The sequence below is a fragment of the Toxotes jaculatrix genome, chromosome 18, assembly GCF_017976425.1.
Source record: "Toxotes jaculatrix isolate fToxJac2 chromosome 18, fToxJac2.pri, whole genome shotgun sequence".
NCBI classification, from domain to species: Eukaryota; Metazoa; Chordata; class Actinopteri; family Toxotidae; genus Toxotes; species Toxotes jaculatrix.
In genome coordinates this window covers 19,500,107-19,523,774 of record NC_054411.1, presented here as the reverse complement: position 1 = coordinate 19,523,774, position 23,668 = coordinate 19,500,107, and the positions used below count along the sequence as shown (strand labels likewise).

Sequence of the window (23,668 nt, the reverse complement as noted above, 5' to 3'; positions counted from 1 at the left end):
TCTTTCCCACTGGTAATTCTTTGACTGGCCGATTCCTGATGCTCTGTCTTTGTCAGTATCTATTTCTCTTTCAATTAATTTCTAATGTGAGATGTTATGGTGTTTTGGGCTAATGGTATTCCTCCAGTAATCAGTCACATTCCCAGGAGTACAAAAGGCAGTTCTACTCTCTCCTGTCAGTTCTCTATGTAGTAGTTTCATGTACAATAGATTCATGTAGGTACATTCATACCATGATACATGTAACTGTATTTGCATTATGATGACATCCTGTACAGCTCTGTTAAGGAGGGGGATCTTTTATCTGTAAGAGATAAAGTAAGAGATGCATCTTCACTAAGTGCAAATTCAACCCCTCAAAAAAAGCCAAAGGGTATAAATTGAGCCAATTGTGTTTTTCTTTTAAGCAACACCTTCGCTGAGAAGCACAAGTCGACCTTAATTATCTCTCTCACTGTATATTTTAATGTCATTCTCTGATGTTTTTTGTTTTGTTTTTTTTTTCTCATGCACTTTTGTTACATTTCTTTTTGTCCGGGGACCTGACATTTTCTTCTTCTGTTAACTAAAACAGCAGCTGCATGATGTGATTTTCACCAGTATAATTATGCTTATCCACATGATGTGTCTTTTGTATGTATATATTCCATTACAACTGTGTATACTGTGGGTGTAAGACAAAGAAGCGGTATCTGTATCTATTTAAATAAGCTGATTTGTATTTGACCCTTGACTTCAAAAAAAAAAAAAAGTAAGTTTGATGGTCCCAGTGGAAATGAGTAGTACTGAATATTGAACTTGAAACCGTCCATATTTCTGTGTTTTTAGCCTGTTTGTTTACATTTTGGCAAATCTTTATCACGCTACCTTGGCTACTTGCGTTTCTTGTGCCGACAACAATCACTATTCTTAACTGTTGTGTGTAGGTTTATCTTTGATTGACAATCATAATCCTGACACCACTGTAAAAAGCCAGTTAGCAGAGTGTGTGTATGAAATCTGAAACAGTGACCGTTGCTGGAGTGGGTCGAATATTCTCGCTAAAAATAATATATTATCTATTCAGCCCTGTAGTTTACTCTACAAAATAAATTGTGTGCAAAATTGTGTAAACCAGACAAAATGACATGTTCCTTCTTTTTAGTGTTAAATGAACCGCACACTGTGGTTTTTGTATCAAAGCAAAACTCAAACTAAAAGGCATAATAATTAACACTGTGTGCAGTTTGATGACTGTAAACAGTTGTACACATTTCTTTTTTTGTAATCCCTAAAAGAATTATTTCTCGCACACTCATTCGAGCCCTATACCAGCACACTCCCTCCTCCACGTTTAAAGGTCAGCACTATGCAGTCACTGTGGTGATCGTAGCCAGGTCCACACCAAACATGTTGGATCCCATCTGATTCAAACACATTTATTTTGGTTTCGTCAGACCGAAGAATGTGCCGCCAACATTCAACAGGCTTCTTTTTGTCTTCTTTGGCAAAGTGTAATCTTGTGGTTTTGTAATCTTACAGTTCTTGCAGTGGAGGAGCACTTACCCATCTGTTTTTTTTGGGGTTTTGTTTTTTTTTTTGCAGGGTTGCATAAATAGCCAACTGTGCATGACGTCATTATCCAAGGGCAACTACTGCACCTTCTGTTTTTGGTAGTTCAATTAAATTCAATTATATTTACATAGAGCCAAATCGTAACATACATGATCTCACGGCACTTGAGATAATGTCTGTGTGGCCAAGACCTTATAGTATCAGAGAGAACCCCAGCAGCAGCAGCAACTGTACTCTGTACTCAGGGTGGGCCCAACCCTCTGCATCGACTGGTTGGGTCGAGAGGTGAAAAATGGGGTAGAGAGAAAAGAGAGACCAGGAGCAGCTGTATATTCTGTTGTATTCAAGCACTGTCATACCACTTGTTATAATGATAATAGTTATACTAATAGGTGCAATAATGGTATTGACAGTGACTGACGCCAGCGTCAATTACTAATATGACTTTTAATAATAGAGATAATAATAAATTTAATAATGAAGAGTTGTAGTGGCAGATCAGAATCCTGCAGCTAAGATGTCAGAGGGACCTGCAGAATGAGGACAGAGAGGAAAAGCACAAACTACAGGAGAGAGAAGACACAAAGGTAGTGACATACAGGAGGGTAATATAAATACATGGAGAGAAAAAGAAGAAGAGAAAGAGAAGTGCTCAGTGCATCATGGGAGTTCCCTCAACAGTCTCAGCCTATAGCGATTCAGGGCTCTCCCATCTTTACGAAGTCTCACAGCCTGGTTTCTGACTTGTTGAGTTAATTCCTTATTGTGTGGAGCCTTGTTGCATCACACACAGCCCAGGTTAAAACTGAGAAAGCTGTGGTGTTCACGGGCTCTTTTATAACCTTGTTCGTGCCAGTGTCTCTGTCCCCCTGCCGGCTGCTGAACAACAGCCCCACAGCATGATGCTCCCAGCACAACGCTTCACCATTGGGATGGTATTGGGCAGGTGATGAGCAGCACCTGGTTTCTTCCAGACATGATGCTTATTATTGAGCCTGAACAGTTCAGTCTTGGTTTCATCAGACTTTTTTTTTGTTTTTTGTTTTTTTACATTTTTTACAATCTCTCTCTTGCAAGTTAACTCTATAACTACAATACTAAGACAACCTCTTGTCCAGCTCAGAAAAAAATGAGGGAAATTCAATTCAGGCCCAGTATCTCAGGTTTTCTTCTTCAGGGTTTTTTCATGATTCCCTCTTCTTCCCCTCTGTCTCCTCTCTTTCTCTGTATTGACCCTCCTGTCTTGTCTCTCTCTCTCTCTCCATACATTTGATTTCATCATATGCTTGACAGAAAACAGGCAGAGCCTTTGAAGATTTACCTCACTCTGACTTGGTTTTCTAAGAACGCACATCAAACAGCTTTAACCTGTTTGTACTCAATTACTTGGAGTATGTTTGATTTGTTGTCCTCAATCCAGTGCAGAGAGCTCCCACGTGCATTTGCCAAATCCCACCTGCCGGGGCAACAACCCAGTCATCCATTGCAGTTTTCATGAAAAGATGTGAAAGTCACTTGAGATCTTAGGTTCTGTGCTGCTCATCTGTGGGCACAGTCGTTCTTCCACTGTAACTTAGAGCTGGAAGTTACAAACAAACTCTTTTTTAATCTCTTTTTTTACTCTTGGGTGATGTTATTGTGAGTGAAACTCATCCACAACTGGGACAGAACATCTAACACTTTAAAGCAAATCTCAAACATGCCCAATTATTCATTAAAAGAAGACCTTTACAACACTGTTAGTGTAGTTAGGAGAGTTTGGTGAACCCAACTTGGATCGCGTCTACAAGTAAGTCTCATAGAAAAAAGCACGAAGTTTAGGAGAAGAATATGAAAATGTTCTTGCGTGATGCTCATTCTTTTAAAATATCTTTTTACATTATACAGTATATAACAGGAAAGTGCTTACCCTCTGTGGCGTTTGTAACAGAACCTGTTTGTGAGTGACGTAGAACAGTGGACTCATTTAGTCATTTTTAGATTCTAAATCCTTAGCCTCTTTTAAAATAATGTTGTGCTTTTCTTTAAGGATTATCCTGTGAATAGATTCCAGGCTGGTGAGTAATGGTTTAATTTCAGTCTACCCGAGCAGTGGCACGCCACAATTAAACTGAGGGCGAGTGCTTTCTCCTCATTTATTATATACAAACAGCGGTAATGAATATGTGAATGTAGCGAATGTCATATAAAATGTATGATGAATCTGGCTGGCATGCAGGTAACGAGTGTTAATATTTTATGTGTTGCCAGGGGCATTGTGAGGAACTGACACCATATGGCTCAGCAGCCATATGAGCACTAGGAAAAGCTGTTTTAATCCACACAAACAGAATCATCTTTATTTGTCATACAAGGCAAATGTAGACGAATTTGTTCTGTATTACAGGGCCGAGTAAGGTGCGAGGACACTGAGTGCAATGCAAAGGGCAGTCGAAGAAAACACAGTGAGCAAGACATCAATCTACAGACATACTCAACCTAGGATAGAAAAAATATGGGCTTTACATCTATAGCAGTTGCAACGCTCTGAATTTAAATTTGCATTCGCTGAAAACTGGGGCTCCACCTTTGATTGAAGGAAAATAAATAAACCGCATGAATCAGTCTCATAATCAGAAGTAGTAAAATCTCCATTCAGGTTTCTCCGTCTCTGCGTCTACTACTTTTCTAGGACTTCAAATGAATAATTCAGAGAACTATCCAACATCCTCTCTTGTCACAGACAGGAGAGGGAAAGTTCAGCCTACTTTTGCAGCCATGTCTCAGACCTGAGACCCTTTCAGTCAGACCTGAAGTGGTTGTTTCGGTGCTTGCTTCACTCCTGAGGGCTTCACTCGTGAGGGCTTCCCTCCAGGGGTTGAGGGAGCAGATTTTTACAGCTATCAAAGTGAGACTTACCAAAGTAGGGGGGGAAAAAAAAGGAATATGCAGTCTAGAAAAATAAAATAAAATGAGACCAGAGCAAAGGCAAAAGTTACAAGATACCATTTTTCAGTACTTATTAATGCAGTGAATGCTTTTTTTTTTTTTAAATGCAGCTTTTGTTGTTTGTATTGTCTTAAACAATATTTATAAAATCATCATAGAACCCTAACTAACCCAAAGTAAATAATATTTATAATATTAGAAAATGATGTAAATATTTTATTATTATTATTTAACACTATGCTGGAGTTTCTATTTCATGTATCATTCTACAAATTGAGATGTAAAGTATAACGTATGGGTGAGGTTGTGTATGTACTGGGCCTCTCCAGCACTGCTGTATTATATATGTTTCATTATGGGTCACAGTACCTGAACAGTGTGTCTCTGTGCCTGTCTGACGCCTTTTTCCACCTGGAAAATCAGAGATTGAGAAAAGGCAGCATGAGGTGGTGACTGATGTACTGGTGGTTTTTGCTGCACCTTCTTTGGTGCAAACTGTTTTTGTTGCAACTGTGGCAGGAGCTGCTAATTGTAGCTGCAGCCTCCTGGTCTACCTCTGTGGTCAGCTGGCTGGCTGTGTGTGTGTGTGAAGTAGGACAGTGTAAGTCCTTCAAGAGGTTCATGGATCAATCTAAGTAAGTTACTAGGCCCATAACATATGAATTCAGTTAAATATGTTGTGCACTTATTAGTTTTCTTCTTCATTGATGAAAAAACACCACTAGCACCCTGTAGTTAGTCTCTTGCCGACAGCATACAGCGCCTCTTACTTTGACTTAGAGTAACATAACATTAATATCCAGAGTGAAGAAGTAAAGCGGCATGTCCTGTTGTTCTGTAATTAGACTGAGAAGGTCAGCCTACTTAAGCTTCCATAAAATATATTAAGAAGCAACAGAAGCAAACCTCATTATACATCACCACACATCTCCCTGTTTGCATTTCGTCAGAAGACAAAACTGCTGTCGCTGGATAACTGGGCCATGGTGCTGCTCGGGCTGGAGGCAACTGGATTACCCATGTTGAAAATAAAAACAGGCTCATTATGGGTATTAGAGTACAAGAGTCTATAAGTAGCGCATGCTATGCTTATAAATAAATAATGAAAATATTAATAAAGGCAACACTGCCATGGCAACAGTTTGAAGCGTTGTTATAGTTTATTGTCAGAGCTGTTTCAGGAAAAGGAAACTGTTACTGACTTTTCTCAAATCATGAGGAATAGTGAACCAAGATTCTTGCATTTCCAGTGGCTGATACATTTGAGTGTTCTACAGTAATACCTGAATTTTTGTGACTCTGAGACTAAAAATTCTCTTTAAGACACCACCGTAAACAAGAAAAAATAAGACCTATAAGAAAAAACAAGTCTAAGACTCTTTGTGAGGCTATACTTTGGCACAGCAATGCTTTACATGAAGTGCTACCATCAGCATGCTAACTTGATCACAACATTCACCACGTTCAGCATCTTAATTTAGAATGTTAGCAGGGTTACATTTGTGAATCAACATTAAACCCATACAGTTTACAGAAGGTGATGGGAATGCTATCGGATTGTCACGTACAGTATATTGTCATTAAGCAAAATCATTTGAGTTTTGACTCATGACGTCTTTACTAACCTTCACTACACTCCCTGGCAATCTATAAAATGCTACTCTGAAGTGAAGACACTGATCACGAGTCACAGCTGAACGGATTTCACAAGCTTAATTTGTTATTGTTATTATTCATGCCCATCCCTGTCTATCTGTCTCTGTGTAGATGGGAGGCACCATGTACAACACAGGGAAGCATGTGTCCCTGCGGCCGGACAAAGCCCACCTGGTGAACATCTCGGGGGGCCCGCTGGGTTACAGCTACCGGCTGGAGGAGGTCCGCCTCCACTTTGGGAGCGAGGATACCCAGGGTTCAGAGCACCTTCTCAATGGACAGGCCTTTCCTGGAGAGGTGAGAGACAACACAGTGTATGTGTACACAGACACACACATAAAGAACAGAGCAGTGAATAGTAACAGGCTGATGATTTCTGACAGCAGACGGAGCCAGTGGCAAGATTATTGGGAACAACGACAACATAATTGTTTTATTTCAGATAAACACACAGCTGCATGCAGACACACAGGAAGACACACACAGGACACCCTTACAGAGTAAGTTATTCTGAAACAGTCATCTCTCATTAAGAACTATACATTTCAATCTGGTTCTCAAAGCTCATCTTGTTATCCATCATGAAAGCAATTCAAATCTGGTTGTCAAAATTGGAAAAGCAAATGTTTTGTTGTCCCTGTGGAGTTTGGGGCTGTGTGGAGATTCCCTGAGCTTTTCTTTTGTGTTTAACTAGTCAGGGATCACAATGCTGCATTTGTTTTGTAAATCCAACCTGTCCCGAGAGGCACGCCGAGGTGTTAAAAGGGAGCTGTAAACATTTGAGACGCCACACACACTCCTGTTATGCAGATTGGAGTCCTGGTTGTACATCTGTCAGAGGTGTTCAGAAGAAGAAGTAATCTCATTGGTTGAGCCAAAATTAATGGAACAGAACTGTAGGACAACAACTTTTCCAGCTTGAGGACCAAAGCTTGTGGATGAGGTGAAATTTATGAGCACTACTAACAAAGAAAATCTAGAAAACGATGCTTCCAATGAGTCTTCTCTTTGAGGCCATGGTACGCCTCCAGAAAACAGTGGACTGGTCTTTATGGGCCGATGGACCCGAGCACAGTCATGGTGTCCACACCAAATTCTGACCCTACTGACTACATGTGGCAGCAGAAAATGAGATTGTTTAAACCAGGCATGGTGTCGTCTTCTGTCCAGTTTTGGTGGGCCTGCGTCCACTGTAGCCTCACTTACCTGTTCTGATCTGGCAGGAGTGGAACCTGCTGTGGTCTACTGATGCTGTAGTCCGTTCACTTCAAGATCTGATGTGTTGTGTGTTCAGAGATACTCTTCTGCATAGATTGGCCGTAACACGTGGTTATCTGAGTCATTGTCGTCTTTCTTTTAGCTTGTTAGCTTTGCCCACAGAACTGTTGCTCTCTGGATCTTTTTTTTTTTTCCCAATGAACTCCGAGACCGTTGTGTGGGAAAAGGAGGAGAGCATCAGTTTCTGAGACGCTTAAACGCGCCCGTTTGACACCATCATCCCACGCTCAGAGTCTCTCAGATCACATTTCCTTCCCATTCTGATGTTTGGTCTGAACAGCAACTGAACCTTTTGACCACACCGCAGGATGATTTGCACAAGGCGATTGATGCTCTAATAAACACTGTGTTCTCATACTCGATCACGGAAGGGATGATACTGATCACCGACTCTTCTTACAACTATACCCATCAAACAACTTGATTCCAAAATATCTTTTCATGGTCCACTATCAGAGGAGCATTTGAAAAATTAGACCACTCATTCATATCTGGAGCACAAACAAAAACTTTTCAGAGATTGAGTGAAGAATTTCAAGAACTTGACAGTATCACTTAACTTTAAAAAAGAGCCTGGTCCAGTAAAACTGTGTTTACTTGAAACACACTTCTATCTTCATACTGATCCACCAGCAGCTGCCAACCTCACAGACTGGTGCTGAATGGTGTTAGCCTCTTTGTTTGCACGGGCGCTGATGAAAACATGCTGGTGTTCAGCAGGTAGGTTGTTCTTTTCAAAATAGGCCATAATTAAAAGCATCCATCCTGTTTAATAAGCTAATGTTCACTCAAACATTAAAATAGCGATTTGACCTCATATTGACCAACGCCTTCCAAAATATCAAGCGTGATGTCAACAGCATCATTTTCTGCAATATTGAAATACTGCACTGTATTAAGTATGCTCTTAGTCTTGATTATAAATGAAGAGGGTTATGTCACATCATGTGCCAAAGTAGTATAATGCTGACCATTCAGAACTGGTGATCTTAATTCAAATAGGCTTTAATTTATCAATGAAGCAAAATCTGCGTACTAAAGAAATATTAAAGAATACTATGCTTTACCCATGTTATCACTGGTTATTTGTGCAAGAGTGCTACTCACAGAAACCCCTGTAATCTAATATTTTCAAGTGCTTTACTAAGGGTTTCAGTATTTCATCAATTCCACATGTCTTAGCTTCTTTTTTCATGAACCAATGATACCAGCTTAGTGTCCCTTAAGGCAGGGGAGAGGATTTTTAAGGATGAAGTTAAGGCAGCAAACTTCATGTTACCTCTTTCTGAACCTAGAGGATACACACACTCTAATTTGTCATACCACAATTGGATTTGAAGGGCAAACTTATTACTCACAAACAAAGGGTGACATTTGAAGCAGCTTCCATCACAGACGTCCTCACATTTGTCACACTGAGCACATGTTTGCATCATCATCTCCCAAACATTTCCATTCTTCAAAATTAGTTTTTTTCAGAATGGAAATATCTATGGATTTGTCACTGATTAGGACTTACTCATAGGTTCCAGTTGTGCTGTTTCACCTGGTATCACACTTCTAGGCACAGTTGGACTGGCTTTACTATGTCCCATTTTTTTCCTGAAATATTTCCTCCATTTGCTGTCAGAATTCAACTGGCTTAAAGGGCTGTCCATACTTTTAAATAACTCTCCCATGGCTGCTCTGGAAGGATTGTCGACTGGGAGTTAGTTCAGTACTCGCTCCTGAATATTACACTGCAAATCTCCCACACGTTCCTCTAAAGTCTCCATTGTAGAAAAAAAAGTATTTGGTGCACCGCTCTCCAAAAGTTTGGCTATAATAGAGGCACATACATATCTTTCCTGTGAGCTGACACAGAAGGGCCTGCTTCAGTATTTTGGCACTGAGATGAAGCAGAGGGTGTTTCATCATTTAAGCACTGAGAGTTATTGTGCTGTTGGCTGTCACAGTTACAAGCTAAATCCTATTTGACCACGTTCTAGTTTCAAATTTTTCCCAGGATATATTCCATGAGTTAGTCTGAGGTGCCTGAACAAAAGTGAAGCTGAATTAGCGTAAACCCCCTTCTGCTATTCCTCGAACCTCTTAAACCTCACAGATCAGAGTGGACCAGTCGTTACAAAACTGTGCTGTGCAATGGTCAAATCCACAGACTTTATCTTAAAGCATAGAATCAGGTTTGATCAAGTCAGGAAATGTTTATCAAGACATGCATAGTTCTGATGCACTGCACAAAACAGCTTGTGTTGCTCTGAATGTCTAGTGCATATATGCTACAACAAACCAAATGTAACTATCATCATTATTTTGCATTACGGCTACAGTGGAAACTCCCTTTTTTGAGTATTGAAGATGGGAAGAGTGACACAATCCCACGGGCAAGAAGCTCCTTTGTAGGTTTACTTACAGCTCTCCTGCAAAAGCAGAAGTGTTATTTGTGATGATATTCGTGCCTCTCCTACAAATGAGAATTTCATGTCACTAACATCAAGCCTCCTACCCTTCCTTTTCACACATGTGAGCTACAGTGATGTTCGCCATTAATTGCCTGGTGGAATCTTTCAAACTCCCAGTGTCTTCATGCTCTTTGATCACCGTCGTCTCTTCTGGCCTAGAAGTGAGAATTCTCTCTACCGTCTAAATACAACTGATATAAAATACAAAAACAAAAATTAACAATATGAAAATATGATGTAATTTTGAACCAAAACAACCATCTCAATCTATTGATTATACAGATACATCACCAATTAAATGCTTTTTCAAATCCTTAAACACAATTTGTATAAACTTGGTTTTGAAACCAGGAAGAGCAAAGTGTAAAAGCATGTAAGTAGTAAAATTACATTTCTTGCACGAGTGCTGTCCATGACATCCAGCATTACATGCGTCACTGCTGGAGGTTGAGATGAATAAGGTATCTGTTAGATGTGGTGAGGAAGGCCCTTCACCGTCTTCATAAAATCTGAGGATTGCAAATAACAGCGTCAGGAAACAGGGCACGTGCAATCAACCACCACTAAACTACCACATTTCCTAGGGAACCATGGAGGCCCAACAAGTGGCCCGTTTTCATTCCAACTGATCAGTTACCTCAGCCAGTGATTTCACTGGCAATTTCATCAAGAGGAGTCAACACCAGGAGAGTAGTGTTGACTAAAACGAGTATCAAAGAGTATCCCTGAACATAAGCTGTAGTCTAAATGAGAAGATAAACTCCACTCTTTCACTTTTTTTTGTCTTAGATTATTCTAATCTAATTCTAATGTGCTCTATATATATACACCATTCTTGTATTTTTCCATCTCAAACATAAGTTGCTTCCCAATGTCAGCCATCAGAACTGCAGATGGCTGACAACAGGACCTAGATTTAAATTTTTCAGATGACATTTGGGACCTGGCCCTTAGCAAGAGACACTCCCCTGCTATATGCATGAGCCATCCACTTATCCAGCTCAGGGTAGTTCATCATGCTCCTATTTCTGGTGCACTGGTCATGCTCTTCCCGAGCGGATTTTCGGAAATCAGTCTTCCAGGCCTCTTTTGAAACTTGAAGAAGAAATAGAAAAAGAAAAGAGGAATCTATTGTAGCTTATTACCTGTGTTGCATTATTCACTTTTCTTTAACCTCCCCAGGTTAAAAGCTGCTCCACATGAGACAAAAATCCATGGTACAAATACGTCTTTTCAGTAAACTGTTAATTTATTGTCCTGCTAGAGACTAAGCTAATGAACTTGGCAGCAAACTTGTTGTTGTTGTTCACACAGCTTATTTCCTCAACATAATCCTGAAAACAAAATGCTGAGGGGCAGTAGAACAGTGGTTGCAAATTGCAGCCCCAGGATCCAGATTTTTCCCTTAGACACAGGTTGCGGTCCACATGTAGCCCAGCACTCTTTTTACTCCAGTTCTGTTCATCTAATATGCCTGTAAGTGGATTTAAACCAAGGATTTTCTTGCTTTGAGGAGACAGTTTTAACTACTGTTTATAGCCTTCGATTTTTAATAATACAATAAAATAATTCAATAAAATAATAAAAATAATGAATAAATATATAATAATACTTAAACATTGCAACTTCATCATAATACTGCTATTCAAGAAATTAACTGCTTTGCAGAGTTTTTTAAGAAGCTGACTTTTCACATTTTTTTATGTTTTAAAAATGAAAACATAACATTTGTATAAGTCTTACTGAAAAATATTCATGAGTTGCAGTCTGATGGACTTGCTTTAGTTTAGCCTGTAATGCTCTGTATCACTGTGTCTCTCTTTCAGGTCCAGCTGATCCATTATAACCAGGATCTATATGCCAACTTCAGTGAGGCAGCCAAGAGCCCTCATGGCATCGCTGTGGTCTCCATCTTCATAAAGGTCAGCATGTCCTGCCAGGAGTTCAGTGGATTACCTCAGTCATAACATAACCACAGTTAAAACTGTGTGTGCATGTGTGTTTGTGTGTGTGTTTGTGTGTGTGTGTGTGTGTGTATTGTACAGTTGTTTTTCATGAATATTTGATCCCTCTCTCTCTCTCAGCTCTCTGAAAACTCCAACGCCTTCCTCAACCGCATGCTCAATAGAGACACAATCACCAGAATCAACTACAAACGTAAGTCGCACACAATCACTGCATTCTTCGACATTTTCACTATTTATTAGTAAATTTAACATGTATAACCCAGCATGTCATGCAGTGTCTGACTGGACACATGTTGTTGTTGTAAGGTTGCACACGGTGATCGCTTTTCCTCTGATCCAGTTGCTAACTACTGTTAAGCTGCTATTTCTATGTACAACTGACATTGCAGATTAAATAATGAAATCAAGACTAAGAGTCTGCAGCCATTCTAGCAGCCCTGTGAGTATAATGTTTAGCATTGTAGTATAGCATGTCAACATGCTAACAAAGCTGAGGCTGATGGGAATGCCATTAGCACTGCAGGTATTTGATGGTGCAGGAAGAAAAGTCAGAGGATCACCAAAGTTAATGCAATTCATCGTGAGGGGGACATGAACATCATGGTGACACAAAATGAAAAGTCAGAGGATCACTAAGGGTTGTGGGGTTCATCCTCTGGGAACCATGAATGTACAAAATTTCATGGCAATTCATCCAGAATAGCTGTTGAGATATTTCAGAGGTGGTCTGACTGAAATAACCGACAGATTGACACTGCTACCGTGGCTAAAAACATCTGAGGTCTAAAACTAAATGCACTTGTCTTTTCTTTCTTTCTTTTGTATGCAGTTCTCTCTTGATGATGGCAGATTTAGTCTACTCGCTGTTACTGAAACACAACACTCACACACAACACGCAAACACACACACACAGGCATCTTCTAGTGTTTTCCCTCAGCAAGAAAGCATTCTTAATTTCACACAAATCAGTGCTACACTGCCAGAATCGTGCTGGCACAGGGCGCTTTGAATTGTTGTCCAACCTCAGCTGTGAAGGAAGATGTACGACCCTCTGCAGTATTCCCTTCTGTTAAAGAAGCTAAACATAGCAGCGTTCACTACCACACACACAGCATCTTGTTTTTGTCACTTGGCGGGACATTACTTTGACTAACGTTAATAATCCGGAGACGTACACTAATATTAAACAAAAAGTAATCTTCAACCCTATTAATGGCAATGGTTCAGCCAATGGGAAGCATGTTTTTCACCAAAAATGGGATCTGAGTCCCCCATAATGTGATTGTGTGTGAACAGTCCCTGATTAATACAAAACACACACGCACTCTCTGGTGTAACATGTTTATGTATTTTCTCAGGCAGGCAAATCATTCCTTTTAATTGGTCCAATAGATTAACACCCGTTCTACATCAACCACGCACACACACACACACACACAATTCATCTCCTTCTCTTTCAAAGGATTCTTGTTAACAGGTCTGAACATAACACGACGACTTTCACACAACCCACTGCATCACTTCAACACTCTCTTCCTCTCCCTTTGTTCTCCCCTCTCTCTTTAGACGATGCGTTCCTATTGATGGGCCTGAACATAGCTGACCTTTACCCTGACACCACGCGTTACATCACTTACGAGGGCTCCATCACCGTCCCTCCCTGCTACGAGACATCCACGTGGATACTCATCAACAAGCCTGTCTACGTGACACAGATGCAGGTACACGCTGAGTGTAGGATACATGTGACACACGGGAAAATAACACACTTTCTGGTGGCTGGGGCACAAATGTCATTTCTACATTCCTTGCTTTGAATTGCAAATGGTGACCTCCCAACCTGTCACCGAAAGCATCTGAGTGTTTCAGATGAGTGAGGCTGGGTTGTTGCAGCAGTAATGTAATGAAATATGGAGCATTTACACAGAAACAGACCATCCTAATGTTAAATTGCATGGCCTCAGCAGTCTGAGGGTCTGCCAGTATCTTTCTCCTTCATCTGTATCTTTGAAGAGTTTGTTGTTTAAACAGTATAAATGGAGTAGATTTAGTAAGTGGCGTAAAAAATATATATATATCATGCAGTCACATTGATACAGCTACTTATCTAATCATCATGTTGTAGCTGGTGACCAAAAAATCCTTTTTATAACAGAGGAACAACTGGATAGATCAGATTTAGACTCACTTCTTCAAACCAGGAAGCTCACCGTCAAAGTGCAGCACATTACAATGTAGCGCAGCGCTCACCTGCAATGTAATCAACTCCCACGTACCATCTGCCATTTACTCTCACATTATTTACTCCTGCTCACTACTCGTCCGTCTCTTGCTCTCTCTTGTCTGTCAACCCACTCTAAGCTCTCTCTCATCTTCATTCCCTTTCCTGTCTCCTTCATCTCTTTTTCTTTAATTATTTAGTTTTTTTTTTTTTTTTTTTTTTTCATCCCTACACTTTTCACCTCCTCTTTCTAACTTTCTTGGCCTTTTGTCTGAAGTATTCTCCCTGTCTCCCCGATCTGTCTCTACAACCCTGTTTCTTCAGGTTAACAAACTCCTCTTGCCTCCTTCTTTCGAGGCAGACTTTAGTGATGCAGGTTTGCAAGCTGGAGCATATTTCCAAAAGCTACACAAAGGCAACTGGACTTGCTTGAGGTTTTTGAAGGTGTTAATGACCCCATGAGAATGTAAACACCTGGATTACACAGCAGTCAGTCAGAACTGAAGAAGCTTTTTGGATGAGAGGTGAAACATCTTCAAGAACCTCAAGAAAGTCCAATTGCCTTTGTACAGCTTTTGGAAATACAATGGCCTGGATGGCTGAGGACCTTTACAGACAAACTGGAACATACACTTTTCCATAGCTTGTTAAAAAATGACCAGAATCAGAAACAGGTTTATGGTGCATAACAGTCAGAGGAGAGAAACAAAAGTCAAGTTCGCAGAGTGTAGGTATAAATGGACTGGTATATGCAGTATACAGGGGAATAAATGAGGAGTGAGAAACGGGTGAGTAGGTGGGTGGGGAGGAGTCCGATGGCAGGAAGCTGTGAAAAGCTGGGGGTTACTGCTGGGGCAGGTGGGAATGGCAGGGTATGAAATGACAAGAGAGTTGCTGATTCTTGGCATAGGCAGCGAGGAATGAATGATTAACTGCATGAACTGTGACAACCCCAAAGTGTTCAATATTAAATGAATAAACCACAGTCAGTTAATATTGTAATCATAAACCCACATGGCAAATCATGACAGACATCAATCTGCCTTTTAATGTTTTAGTAAGAGAGCGCCTGCAGCATTAGATTCACATTTTATGAGCCAAAATAAATACAGTGTTGGCTCTTTAATATGAGATCTACTCCATATTAATATATGCTCGTAGGTTGTTTGTGATATTGAGTGTGATGAGTGTTGCACCGGACTGCCGTAGTGAAGAGGGCTCTAAGCCTGAAGCATTGGGTTGTGAGAGGAGGGATGAGACTCCAGATACAAGAAACAAGAAAGGAGTTTCCTTCACATGGTGTCTGGGCTCAGCCTTAGGGATGGGGTGTGAAGCTCAGACATCCACGAGGAGCTCAGAGTGAAACCCCGGTATTGTGAGAATCTGGTTAGGGTGCCTCCTGGACTCCTTGCTGAGAGGGTACTCCTGGCAGGTCCAAATATGACGAGACCCCAAGGCAAACCGAGAACGAGCTTTGATAAATTATACAACTCATCTGGACTGGGAGTGCTTGAGGAATCCCCAGGAGGAGCTCAGGAACGTACATCAATGTCTTTCCCTAATGTCGGTAATTTGCTTTAGCAATTAGCAGTACTTTGCTTCCCATTGCAACCTGGACATGGATAAACTGACTTCCTGTTCCAGTGCACATGAATGACATTGAATAAATTAGTCTGTCACAGTATGTATTCATCACCTCACAGTCGCTCCGTTGAGTATTTTGGACAGGTGTGCGTCGTCCTGCGGCAAAATCATCTCACAGCCCACTTGCCATTGCCAGTGGCTTGGTAATTACACTTTCATAAACTTGTAGAGGGACTTTTTTTTCCTCTCTTTTCCATTTTGCTCAGACCGTGCCTTATTGCAAAGACTTCTTCACTTCCTGGAGCCAACATTTAGTGTTGATTAACTGCAGGTTAAGTCATAACATGGTGGTTACCTTTTGCTGAGCTAAACTGAATCGTGTTAGTGATTTAAACCCAACAAGTTTAACTCTGATAAAACCTCACCTCAACTTCCACCTGTTCTCCTTTAACACCTCGCACTCCTCCACAGATGCACTCCCTGCGCCTCCTCAGCCAGAACGAGCCCTACAAGATCTTCATGAGCATGAGCGACAACTCCCGGCCCACCCAGCCCCTGTTGCAGCGCTGCATCCGAACCAACATCAACTTCAGCAAGCAGGGCCGCAACTGCCCCAACAACCGCGCCCTCCGCCCACAGTACAGAGGTAATATGGGGAGGGAGTAGTAAGCCAGAGCTGCTGGGAAGTTGTTTGAAGTAAATGCCATGTATGATTTTTTTTTTTTTTTTTATGTTATCATATCTACGAGTCTACGTGCACATGTGATAATGTCCTACTTGTGCTAACCCAGGCTGTGTAGCCCAGCTTTTAGAAATACTGAGGTCAAAGGTCTTCAGTAACCCCACCTTATGAATTTTTTGACTTGCCGTCTTTTCTAATATTGTGTATATTGATTCAAATGAGTGTACAGTATGGCTCTCAGATTTTTTTGCAGATTGTGTTGCTAGGCAACATCTGCCTTAACAGGAAGGGGTTCACAAAGCTGTCGTTTTCAAAATCCTGACAAGTTTAGAAATCAACTCAAAGTCCCCACCCACACTCACATGACATACTGTTCTCACTGCAACACATATCCAACGCACTCTTTTAATCATAGTGGTGTACATTAGACATCAATGCTCTGCGTGCCTGCTGCCACAGTGTTCTCAAAGCAATTTCAAAAGCCCCACCTCCGCCCTGACATCCACCTCTAGGCTCGAAGTCCCCCCCCCCCCCCCCCCAGGGTTAACAGTTGTATTATCACTGTGCTGAAGCGATGAACTACAACCACATGTAACACTGAGTATAGTCTACATACACATGGAGTCTGATCCACAGGAGTTCTCTGACTGAAGTAAAGAATAGAGCTGCATCCTGCCACATGATGCCTCACTGATGGTGTCGCTACCTGAGGCTTAATACTTGTGCATTCATTTAGACCCGCAAACAACAAACAGTCAAATTAAATGTGATAATTAGATGCACAGGTAATGTGACAAATTACAACAATGCATCGTGCTAATGTGCACTAACTAAGACAGCACCGTGTCTCTCATTTGCCGTGAGCACACATCAGCAGCTTCTCTCTGTGGAAAATACATTGGGTTTTTTTAGACTCTTAACAGGAAAAAGAAATGAATGTGTAATCCTTAAAGGTCTGAACGTGAAATCGGTTTAAGTTAGTGGTGAGTGACTAGAAGCCGGTGGTAGGTCCTTATGAGAACAGAGATACAGCATGGGGCTTTGTCAGCTTTGTCTTGAGAATGTGAAAATAGAGAATGAAACAGAGAGGAAGATCTCCTTAGAGCAAAAGAAGGGTGAGACATAAATGAAAATGATATATTTATATATATATATATATATATTCAGTAGGTGTGGGAGTGAATCGTCTATTGTTGCGGATGTAAAACCAGGAGAGCGTAGGTGAGCTAGTTGGCGTTAAAGAAAAACTGGTACATCGCACACACACACACACACTCACAACAAATGTGGAAGTGTTATGCAGAGAGTGTAGGAGTCTTCGTATCCTTCAGGAAAAATACACTTGACAACCTCTTCTGTGCACTGTGAATATCTTTGTTATTGATCTGCTCTCCACAACATCAAATGATTTTCTGCTTCCCTTTGATAATGGCTTGTTACAAAACAGAACCCCCAACAGAAGTTTGTGCATTCAAGGTCAGAGAGCACAGAGAACACAGTGGCATTGAGTTGTCTAAAAACCACGCTTAGCCGATAGTACTGGACTGTGTGGGGGAGGGGGGCATATTGAAGGAAGACTGAGAGTAGAGGATGGAGACAGACAGGTAGATAACAAACATGTTCTGTACAGTCCTGGAGAACATTTGCAGAAATAACACATGGGCCTAATTAAAGCTGAATGAAGATATTGTCAGTGTTCAACATCACATCCCTTCTAAAGTAAACGTGTTAAAATGGCTCATTATGCCCATAAAGTCAGGTATGGTGAATGATGGGGAAATAGATGGAGGCAGTGAAAGAGAAGAAAGAAAACAAACTACATTAAAGCCAAATCTATGTACTGTATATTGTAATAACTGTGTTAAGTTTAACATATATATTAAATTAACAATGTTTGTCCTGCTTCAATGACAAATAACAACGCAGATGAAAATAGCTTTAATAGCTTTAAGCTAAGTCTGGAACAGTATATCAAATAGTAATAATATTGTACATGGTCTCTAAGAAATAAAATAAAAAAATATTATCAGCAGGTTGTCAGTATAATTAGATAATTTCATGTGTGATGTGACAGTAATGGGGGGATCTGTACTCAAAGCCCTGTAATTCTCTGGTCTCTATGATTTTACAGATTGAAATTATGACAGCAACAGAAACCAGAGATCTTGGGGGGTTGTTACTGTGGTGCTTCAGACAACGGATTATTCCCTCATTATTTTGTTATTGTTTTGTTGTTTTATTTATTTATTTATATATCTTTGTTTTTTTTGGGGGGGGGGGGGGGGGGTATAATTAACAAGTGACAAACAGCCAAAAGCTGCCATCATAGCTGGGATCAGTCAGGGGCAAACTTCATAAAATGAGGTGAAACAACAGGAGAAAAGGCAGCCAAGCATCTCCAATCAGTTCAACAAACACACACAGCCTGATCTTTGGAACACAGTCTCAAACTGCGGCATTGACAAACAGATCTGTTAGTGGACGCTGGCGTGCTGGTTGCCATGGAAACCCAGTGCTCATTGACTTCTTATCTACCCCAGTCTTTGACTAAACTAAATGAAAACACTAAAATGAAATGAAAACTCTCTCAGTGGTGACAACACAGCGTCTTGTTTCATTACAGCTGTCCCAGAACTGAATAGGCCGTCCTCTGGGGCTCTGAAAAGGATGTCACTTAGCTATAAAAATGGTTTTCATCCAGAAAAACAGTATAACCTGTGGTAAAGGTTACTGAGGTCCAGACCTCTGGGATCTCAGTGGTAGTTCCATCAGTGAATGGACACCAAGATTTCCTTAACTCAGAGGAAATCTCTGTGGAGTTTTGGACCAGCAGGGCAATGTTTTTATCAGGAGGTTTTATTTGGATCTCATGCATGTGCATGAGGACGGGTGATTCACCTTCCTGTTGTTGGTGTCATGTTTCTTTTACTCACTGTGTCAACAAGAGGCAGAAAAGAAGACTGCTAGCAAACAGTTATCTAAACAATGCAGGTCTCATAATATTCAGGAACTGGAACGTTACACTGTTGCGTGATATGACAGAAGATGTTCCCCCTGACAGTGCCTGCATAAAAACCCTGAGGCACTGAGTCCGAGATTTACAACGTGGCATGTCATAATATGCCAATGAAATATATATTTAAAAAAAAAAAACGAGAGTCTTCCTATATGTTTTCAAAATATCTCGCCAGGCAGGAATGTGAGATTCTCCCTGTTCTTTCCTTTCAGGTTTTCACATGCTTTGCTTTAATTAGCAGATTTGGGAGTTAAACCATAGCGCTAACCTCATATGTGTTACTGTCTTCCTTTTTAGAGGGGCAATAGAGTTGAGTGTCATTCGCAGTGAGCCTGCAGCACTGTCAACAAGATGATCAATTTGGGAGGGACTAACGTTAGCACAGGAGTCCTCTGTCATACTGAGACATGGCAATGAATTAAGCGCTGATGGAATCACCTCCTTAAATTTAGCTCCAGCACCATCAGACAGACATCTAGTGAAGACATTTTTTGGCAAATGGCGGGTATTCCAGTCATAGGAATTCAAAATCTAAGACTCAGAACAAGGCGTTCGAATGAGTTAATATTTGAATTTAGGTTTAGATCAAATCTCTCAAACAGTCAAAAATTCAAACACATGTCACAAGATTAGTGATCGTGGATCCAATCAGCTGCCATCATCTCTTCTGAGGAGGATATAGTAACGTCAGAGAGCTGCTCATTGACACTGAATCATTACCAAAGACAACAGCTCATTACACACAGTATAAACATAGAAAACCTGCTCATAAAACTGTAGAAATACTTAATGGGTTTAAATTTGGGGTATTCTCACTTGTGCTGTAGTGTTGTGCACAGAGCATCTCCAATTCTGGATTGGCTAGCGCTCCCTTCATGTTTTTTTTTTTTTTTTCCCAGAGGTTAATTGAGACCATCTGCATTGTGAGCACTGCAAACACTGGCATAAGCTACGTAGCAGCCATTAGCTGTGTTTGCAGATCAGTTGCTAAAATTCTCTTGCAGGCACAGCAATCAAACATCACTGAATTCTCCATGGAAGTGATGAAGACAGATGATCAAACAGCAGGCCAGAGAGCTGAGATAACACTGGAAAAAAAAGAAAGAAAAAAAAAAAGATGACTGATGTAGAGCCAAAGTTTGGAAGCACCCAGGTACAGAGGAATGAAATGTCTCATGTTTTGTTTTGACCAGCCAGACTCTGGCTCTTAAAGACAGCATTGAAGGAGAGAGAAGACACAGAGACACAAAAAGCAGAGAGCTCTTTCTGGTGATGAGAGGATCCCTGGTGGGAAATAAGTACATTTACTTCTCTTCTGGCTTGAGTTATTTTCAATATTTCTCTCTCTCTACTTCAAAGATTTATTCACTCCGAATTTCTCTTCTCTCCTTTACTTTGTTCTTCTCTTGCTCGTACCCATTGATTTCCACTCTGTCCTTCCCGTCCTTTTAGTCCTGTCTGGTTTTCTCTGTTTATTACATTGTTAGCAGTAGGGTTTTTGGACTCTGACTAAAAGTTTTGCATAGCTTCACAGCTGCTGTTAAAGGTTTGCATTTGGTCACGGTGCAAAGACTATAACAAATGACGAGTTGACTGTCAATGTGCACAGATGCTCTATGGCAGTAATGTAGAAAACAGCTACCCAATTATTAATTAAACTGACCAGTCCACCATTTTTACACCACTCTGAATCTAGAATCTGCTTGGAATAAAAAAACAAAACAAAGAGACAGATGCAAACAATAAGGAGAAATTGAACTAAAGGGGTTTGTTAGACCAGTCAGAGTTCCCTCTCACTGACTGCCTCTGCCAGATTTAACAGGCTGAGATGCCCAAATCGAGCAAACAGTGTAGAATAGACTGCTAAAAACTGCCGGTGATGGTCAGTCACAGATGTATTAAATAAAAGCCAGCTGACAGCTTGGTGTGTTAGGGCTCTTAGAGGACAAGAATGCCTCAATTTGTGGTTTTGTTGTCAATAAATCCAATTCTAAAAACCAGCACCAGCAACAAATTTGTCCTACTTATACATTTGCCTGTGTAGCCTCTACAGAGATATAAAATGCAGTCGTTGGGGACAACTGATTAGCTGATGCCAAATCAGTTCTTGAGGATGTTCTGAATAATGCATTTCTATTTGTTTACATCCCTACTATATACCGACCTTCACAGTGTACTGTTATGACTGTTTGTACAGGCTGCAGAACATAATAAGGTGTGAACTAACTATGATTGTGTCAGCTTGATCCTCCAAATTGAAATGTAGCTATTTTTTACGAATTCTGTACACACAACATTTACTGCATGTCCCTGCACCCTGCTCTCCTGAGGTTTCTTCCATTTCTTTCCTCATTGAAGGTTTTTCTGGGGGGAGTTTTTCCCATATCCAAATCAAGGGTGTTAAATAGAGCGTGTCATATGTTGGACAGACTCTAAAGCTCCTTGAAGCAAATTTGTATATTGGGTGATATGTTATGGTTTCATAAAGTATTCAGATTTTCAGAAAGTATTCACTCCCCGTCCATTTTTGCACACTTTATCGTGTTGTAGATTTAATTTTAATTGAAAAATTCTTGCCATTTTTCCCCATTAATCTACCCTGAATAATTCATAATGACAATTATGTTTTTAAGCCTCTGACTGGTCTTGAGTGGCTCAGCCAAAGCCCCCACTTAAACCCCACAGAACTTGGGGGAGACCTGAAGGTGGAAGTTCATAGACACTTCCCATCCAATCTGACGGAGCTCGAGAGGATCTGTCAGGAAGAATGAGATCGTCCAAATCCAGGTCTGCAAAGCCTGTAATGACTTACCCAAGAAGACTGTAATTGCCACCAAAGGGGCAAACTACTGCATGAAGGGTCTTAATACTTTTGTAAATGAGAGATTTTAGTTTTTCAGATTTCCACAGATTGTCTTACAAAGATGTACTAAACTTCACAAAGAGAAAACAAAATGTTTTTTCTCAATATTTAATATTTTTTTCTTTCTGCCACTTTTTCACCTCTGTTGTTAATTATGTTTCTTTCATATTCTGTCCGCGTACCGACTGGTTTGAGTTTATATAATTTCATCACTTTTGCACCGTGCGTGCACCACAAACTCATATCCTGCATAGACTAGGAAACAGAGAACTAGGAACTGGGACAGAGTTTTAGTCTTTTTTCTCCCCTACCTTTGCCTCTCATTATCCTTTCTCAGGGAAACATTTTCTCGCTTTGTCTTTCTCTTCACAACTTCTGAAACCCGAGGCACCCCTTTATTCTTTTTCATTCCACCCTGCTTATCCTTTTTGTACTAATTATCTCTTCTCCTCTTCTCTTCCCTTCTCCTCTTCTCTTCTCTTCTTTTCTCTTCTCCTCTTTTCTCATCTCTTCTCTTCCACAGTGAATCAGTGGCTCCTGAAGTAGGAGATAAAAAGATGTCGAGCCACAGCGCCACAAGAAGAGAGGCAGAGATGCCTTTGAGTTTATTTCACACTGCCGATCCGAGCTGAGCTGAACATCGCCTGCTGATTGAGCTGAGACACAACTGAAAGACAATTTGACTAAACTGTCTCAGCTGAGCTCAACTGACCAGACTCCAAGCAATTTGCTGTGTTGGCCTCCTACACACCCACAACCTGTTCATGCAGGCCAGCCCAGTGAGAGTACAGATCAGACTGAGTCCAAAGTGTGAAATAGACCATAAGGACCCTGATGTCTACTATGTTTTTATTTATTGTGTGAACTCACAAAGACTGGAGATGTAAAGGCTCTCAATCATTTTCTTTGGCTGGTTTTCAGAGGGATGGATGTTACTTAAAGACTACAGTACGTTCTGTTTGGCTGTGGTCATCACTTGTCCACATTCAAATCCTGGCTACAAGGCAATAATGAAAAATAATCACTGTCTGATTGGAGGAATTATTACATTTCCATTGATGGTCTGAACCCCCAGCAACACAGAAGCACACAACTGCGGTATGATGTGAGAGATAGAAATCTGATGGCTCTGGTATCAAAAGTAACTAAAGGAGAACATTTTCAAAGAGAATGTAAAATGTGTGAATTTCAGCTTAGATAGCTACAGGGGGAGAAACAGGGAGTTACTGCAACTCTGACATTTTACAGACCTGAACAGATGGAATCACTGGAGATCGGCAAGGGTCGCTTGTTTTGCATAGAATTTAAAATAGTTCATTTGGCTTCAAGGTATTTAATTAAAAAGAATTCACTTCACATCAGTTCCCTGCTTTGCAGGGAAACATAGGGTAGACCTCCCCACTGCAACTAAAGAGCCAAAAGTGTTCAATCTGAACTGTTAAGGCCTACGTCTTTA

General features: G+C 40.7%; 1 protein-coding gene across 1 annotated transcript in view; it reads left to right on the top strand.

Moving 5' to 3' along the window:
* The window catches only part of LOC121198760 (carbonic anhydrase-related protein 10-like), a 77,409-nt gene extending 54,550 nt beyond the window's left edge, over nucleotides 1-22,859 (top strand). Inside the window, exons 4-9 of the mRNA XM_041063075.1 lie at nucleotides 6,250-6,435; nucleotides 11,705-11,800; nucleotides 11,963-12,035; nucleotides 13,413-13,567; nucleotides 16,123-16,297; nucleotides 22,736-22,859. Coding sequence (XP_040919009.1) covers nucleotides 6,250-6,435; nucleotides 11,705-11,800; nucleotides 11,963-12,035; nucleotides 13,413-13,567; nucleotides 16,123-16,297; nucleotides 22,736-22,758 — 708 coding nt within the window. The 3' untranslated portion in view covers nucleotides 22,759-22,859. The remainder of the gene's footprint in view (nucleotides 1-6,249; nucleotides 6,436-11,704; nucleotides 11,801-11,962; nucleotides 12,036-13,412; nucleotides 13,568-16,122; nucleotides 16,298-22,735) is intronic.
* Nucleotides 22,860-23,668: the final 809 nt, after the last annotated feature.